General features: G+C 36.5%; 2 protein-coding genes across 4 annotated transcripts; both read right to left on the reverse strand.

Moving 5' to 3' along the window:
• Positions 1 to 303: 303 nt before the first annotated feature.
• On the reverse strand, positions 304 to 3,406 carry LOC144571549 (protein-ribulosamine 3-kinase, chloroplastic-like). Of its 2 annotated transcripts, XM_078320891.1 has the most exons (8): positions 2,872 to 3,406; positions 2,543 to 2,734; positions 2,375 to 2,441; positions 2,194 to 2,268; positions 2,017 to 2,101; positions 1,375 to 1,446; positions 1,197 to 1,282; positions 304 to 1,099 (listed from the first exon to the last, which is right to left on the reverse strand). In XM_078320891.1, exons 2-8 carry the CDS (start codon positions 2,608 to 2,610, stop codon positions 1,091 to 1,093), a joined length of 462 nt encoding a protein of 153 aa, XP_078177017.1. In that variant the 5' UTR covers positions 2,611 to 2,734; positions 2,872 to 3,406; the 3' UTR covers positions 304 to 1,090. The 2 variants fall into 2 exon arrangements, with proteins under 2 accessions (XP_078177017.1, XP_078177008.1); XM_078320882.1 differs by having other exon boundaries at positions 304 to 1,282.
• Positions 3,407 to 3,581: 175 nt separating this feature from the next.
• Positions 3,582 to 5,270, reverse strand: LOC144571534 (RING-H2 finger protein ATL38-like). Of its 2 annotated transcripts, XM_078320871.1 has the most exons (4): positions 4,852 to 5,261; positions 4,660 to 4,757; positions 4,054 to 4,364; positions 3,582 to 4,023 (listed from the first exon to the last, which is right to left on the reverse strand). In XM_078320871.1, exons 1-3 carry the CDS (start codon positions 5,023 to 5,025, stop codon positions 4,058 to 4,060), a joined length of 579 nt encoding a protein of 192 aa, XP_078176997.1. In that variant the 5' UTR covers positions 5,026 to 5,261; the 3' UTR covers positions 3,582 to 4,023; positions 4,054 to 4,057. The 2 variants fall into 2 exon arrangements, with proteins under 2 accessions (XP_078176997.1, XP_078176990.1); XM_078320864.1 differs by having other exon boundaries at positions 3,582 to 4,364; positions 4,852 to 5,270.
• Between the last annotated feature and the right edge of the window lie 282 nt (positions 5,271 to 5,552).

Genomic DNA, 5,552 nt, shown 5'->3' on the forward strand with positions numbered 1-5,552 from the left:
AAATAAAAACATAGCAAAGTGGTGAACCACTGGAAACCTAAAAAATATATATATACTTGGAGTAAAGCTAGCGTGTGACATGCTCACCAAAAAAGTTTGGTGAGCATAACTCTAAAAGTATATCGGATCGACGTCAAATGCCAAATCCAAACCGTTGAAATCCATGTACTTCATGAGTGATGCATATACATGCAAAATTTTGTAAGTTTCAAGTTTATTTGCTACACGGTCAAGTGGTCAAAGAAATAATAAAAATTGAATATATAAAATAACTTATAATAAAATGTTCATTTCTTTGACCACTTGACCGTGTAGCAAATAAACTTGAAACTTTCAAAATTTTGCATGTATATGCATCACTCATGAAGTACATGGATTTCAACGGTTTGGATTTGGCATTTGACGTCGATCCGATATACTTTTGGAGTTATGCTCACCAAACTTTTTTGGTGAGCATGTCACACGCTAGCTTTACTCATATACTTGTATTTGAAAATAAAATTATATAGCTTGAACTTCAAAACATCTCCAAATTGGTGTCTTGCTCAGAAAGTATATACCTTATTTGACAGTACCGTAATTAGTTTGTTTATATTTGTTCACTAAAGAAAATAAGGCAACGGAATTAATTGTGTAGACCTATATCAACAATTAATAAAATAAATACGCCACGAATGAGAAGAGAGAGCCAGAAACAAAGTGTAGGTAACAGCGGAGGTTTCAAATATTTTGACCTTGGGTTGGATTTTCAAGGGAAATTTAAAAGAACACAAGGGTAAAATAAAAGAAATATCTTAGAACTTAGCAAGCCTAGATATCCCTCAATGATAGACGTACCAAAGGAGCGGGATTGGGATACCGAAAAGATTATAGTGGTTCAACTGAGAACAGAGTAGGTCCAATGGGCATCGGACCAACTTTAGGGTCCAATGAGCTCTAAGATCCGTGTGGATCGGATGGTCCTGGAACCCATTGGACCCAAAAGTATGTCCAATGCCCATCGTATCTACTCCACGTCTCCACAGTTGGTTCAACTAGTGATACAGCATGTACTACAGGTCGTCCTATTTTCAAATCCTTGCCGTTAATTTTAAATAACCTGTTTTAGATAGTTATATATGAAGAATTAAACAATCAGAATTGAAGTGATGAAAGAAACCAAGATTCTGTCATGCATAATAGTTATGAATTATTACCTCAAAATAAGAATTGTAAAATGAATCACCGAAGCAGGCAGGCCAGGCACACCATGACATTCCAAATTCTGGTTCATTATCACCATCTATTCATTAAAAATAAAGGGCAAGATAAGTTTATACTTTTATCTTGTATATTCTTCCTATCACACAAAAATAGAATCAGCATAAGACTTACAATAGCATGCTGGATATAATAATAATATAACAGGATCATCATTACCAGCCGCGCTGATGTTTATTTTTTGTCCTGTATATAAAAATGTTCATGAGAATATTGTTTCATTAAAAAATTAGAATAAGGGACTATTTTGTAGTTAGTGCCTAAGTAGTCCGGGTACAATTTGAATATTAGGATAAGCAACTCTATTTCACACGAATGGAACCTTTTTTTATATATTTTGGAGTCACCGTATACTGTTTAAAAGCTAAGTTTAGATGATAAGCCAATGTATACTCTCCATAGAATTTGATCCAATCAGACATCCATGTATGGATCTTTGGTGTACTGCAACAATACAAGAAGCCAAACAAACCAACCAGTAGCAAGGAAAGCTTGAAACCTTTTTTTATATATTTTGGAGTAACCGTACTGTTTAAAAGCTAAGTTTAGATGATAAGCCAATCTATACTCCCCATAGAATTTGATCCAATCAGACATCCATGTATGAATCTGTGCCTCTGTGGTGTACTGCAACAATACAAGAAGCCAAACAAACCAAACAGTAGCAAGGAAAGCTTGAAACAAAAATAAAGCATTTATATCACTGATTATTTTTTTTTTTTTTTGAGAAATTTGTTCCAGGATTAGAGAACCTACCAATTGAGTTGTTTACATCAGAACCAAATTCCTTGTCATATTTTGCAGTTTTATGCATTTCTGCCAGCTTTCTTCCCAAAGCAGACTGAGACCATACATTATGTTACAATAACACAAAAGTGTGGTAATCTTTATATAGAAAATATTAGTTTTATCAAAAGAATGTGCAATAGTGACCTGATATGCTCTAAAACCTCCAAATTCAATAGATTCCATGATTATGAAAGAACCACCTGTTGGTAAACTCGCCACCTACAAAATCAAATGAGATTCACACCAGTACAAACATTTATTTTTCTATAGAGAACAGTAATTGGAGAAAAAAACAATTTGGAGTAAAAAAATTCTTAGTTCTTACTTTGTACTGCAAAGGGAACAAGAATTGATTTTGTGTCATACATTGCTCGCAAACACAATGCGGCCTCCTGTTCAAACATTGACGGCCTGATTTTCTGATCATACTAAAATAATAAGACTAGACGCATAATGTTTGATAATAATAATAATAAAATAGGAATTGCATTACAGTGTCGCCGCACTTGTTGGCCTTGACAAACAAGGAACCAGAATCAGTATCATATCTGTTGCCACCATTGATGCAACTATGCAACCACCACCAATTTGGAGAAGAGGATGGCAGGAGTAGACTCGACTCGCTGTTATGTTCTTACTCGTTTGATGTTATTAATTTTGAGAATTAAGTGGAAATTATGCGTAACTGAGAAAACAATATGTGTATATATATATATATATATATATAAGTTGTAATAATAGATAGAAAGTATGCACTTGTTCAACAAAAACAAAGATACAATAATGTAATGTGGCCTTTGTATAATTAAGCAGGCAATTTACCTCAGTAATTTGATAAAAATAAAGGTAATTAGAAATTAAAGGCAGCGATCCTCTCCAATTCCTTCAACCTGGGACTCACTCGCCAGCTGAAAAGCTGAAAAGCTGAAAAGCTGAAGAGCTGAGCACAACGAGACCGGACGGGAATACGGGATGATTGAATAACCAATAACCTGAGCTTGACCAAGTCATGTCCCTTGAGATATCGCGTGGCTGGTGAGTTTGTGGCTGCTTTAAAATCCTCATCCTCGGCGACTGCCTCATGACTTTGTGCCTTTGTGGCTGATTTCATTAAATCCTCATCCTAGGGAATGGAGAAACGAAAGAAAACCAAATTCCACTCTATCCTTTTCGACCCTTATGGCCCATTAATTATTCTCTGGAGGCCTCAAATAGGCACCCAATTCCCATCCAGATTCCTTGGCCCATTAATTATTCTCTGGAGACCTCAAATAGGCATCCAATTCCCATCCAGATTCCTTTCATGGGAAACGTAGTTCATTTTTCCTAAATTTTGTACAGTAATAATTATTAATGTACAATTAATGCTTCAGGAAAACAAATTTTCTATAACCTACAGTTTTGATATAATTTGGTTTATCATACATTCACATTGTTATGGAAGAACAACAGAAGAACAGAAACAAAACACTTTTTATAGTTTTTAAAAGGGAAACGGACATGATCCTAAGTTACCAGTTTTCAACACAGGCTCAGTGAATAAGACTTACAACTTATATTCATTTACACAAATCTAAGAATTAGAGCTAGCAAAGTCCAAACAAAATCCTAACTCTAATTGGCACAATATAACAAAGCGACCCAATTCCTTTCCAAGAAAAAATAAAAAATAATTCCTCCAATCCACCGTCAAATTACCACCAAGCAGAAATTCTCTAGTCAAGCAAAGATTACCTTACAACCTTGTTTTAAAAACCAGCAGCATGACATGAGAGGCATCTTAGGCTTTTCTTTCTTCATTAAGCCTCAATTATGCAAAAAAGCATCAAACCAACCAATGATAAAACAAAACTAACACCAAAGAAGAGCATAGAGGAAACATGTCCGATAGCTCGTATGTACAATAAATTGTACATAACAGTACAGTTGACAACAGCAACAGACCAGTATTGGCATTCAGTATGATAATTCTTGCTTAATAAGATGTTCAAATGGTTCATTCACGGAGCTAAGTTGAAGTAACAACAACTTGAACTGGGTCACCACTCACAGCATTAGTTATTAACTGGTTAGTAGATCGATCCCAAGTAGGAGTGTCTACAATGGTGCTATTTGTCTGAGGTGCTAAAGCTGTAGGATATGACGCGGTGGCACATTTTCCATCAAATAAGTCTTTTAGAGGCAATCGACAGATTGGACAGGTGGATTGTTTTTGTAGCCACAGGTCGATACAGACAAGGTGGAAGTTGTGGTGGCATGTTGGTATAACACGAAGCATTTCTTTCTCTTCATAATCCCCAAGGCATATCGAGCATCTGTACAAATAAATAATTTGTGAGCATGTATTTCAAGAATCCATTAGGTGGTTCCTGTAAAGTGAATTTTTTAAAACTAAACGTATGGTAATTGCAATCATAACAGACGGCAGCTGTTGAAATTGCAAAAGGTACCAGCAAATTGGTCATGTTGTAAATAGAAAACATGATATGTGCCTTTTGATGCAGAACAGATGAATAACATAAGTTTTTTCTTTTATCTTGATCTTGTTAATTTTTTTGGGGTGCCAAAACCTACTAAGCCATTGAAATTGAAAAAGGCACACTATCTTACTGAGCATTGTGTTTGGACTGGAAGGTGAGATGATTGTAGTTGATTGTAGGAATAGCAGCAATAGTTACAGGTTCCAAGCCATTGAAGTTGTGCTCTATCTGATGTCAGTCAAACAAAAACAGATATATGTCAATTGACTACACCAATTCAAAATTATAACAAAGTACAATAATAATAAAAGCATATACGCACAGGTTGACCAAGATCAGATCGGAGGTCGATATCGATATCATAAGGGGGAGCAATAGGTGAATCTCTAGAACGGATCCGGCCACATATGAGTCGCGCACAAACAAAGATTATGAAGGCGGCACTCATACCAAATCCAATCACCGTCGTCACCAGATTCAATCCCCACCCGAACATTTTTAACTTAACTTGGGAAAGGAATTGAATACACACAACAGTTGATCGCCAACGGTAATTAGTTCTGAGAAATCAATTTTAGTTTAACTTGTAGAAGCGCCACCGCCTTGATCGCCAAAGCCGGCGCCGCCGCCATTTGTTAGGTGGGATTGGAAAATCCCCATCCGGGACGGGTTGGGGTTGGGGTTGGGGTTGGGATTGGGATTTGGGAATTGCTGTGGGTGTTGGGAAGGAATGGTGCTGAATAACCAATATGATATATGCAATTAATTATGGAATAGAATCTCCTGCCCCCTCATGGGCAGGAAAATCCTGCCCACACCTTGATTTAGCCGTCTGATAGACTTTAGAATTCGTGTTGTGATGAGAGCGGTGAAATAAAACGGAAACGGAAAATTCTATAAGCAGTGTCTCCGTTATTTTATTTTTCTCTCTTCAAAACCTTCGGTCTTCCATTCATAATTTCTCTCTGCTTGCACCCCTGCCTTCTTTCCCTCTCCGCCTCCCGATTTCTCTCTTCCTCTTTG

This window comes from Carex rostrata, chromosome 2 (assembly GCF_964058835.1).
Source record: "Carex rostrata chromosome 2, lpCarRost1.2, whole genome shotgun sequence".
NCBI lineage: Eukaryota > Viridiplantae > Streptophyta > Magnoliopsida > Poales > Cyperaceae > Carex > Carex rostrata.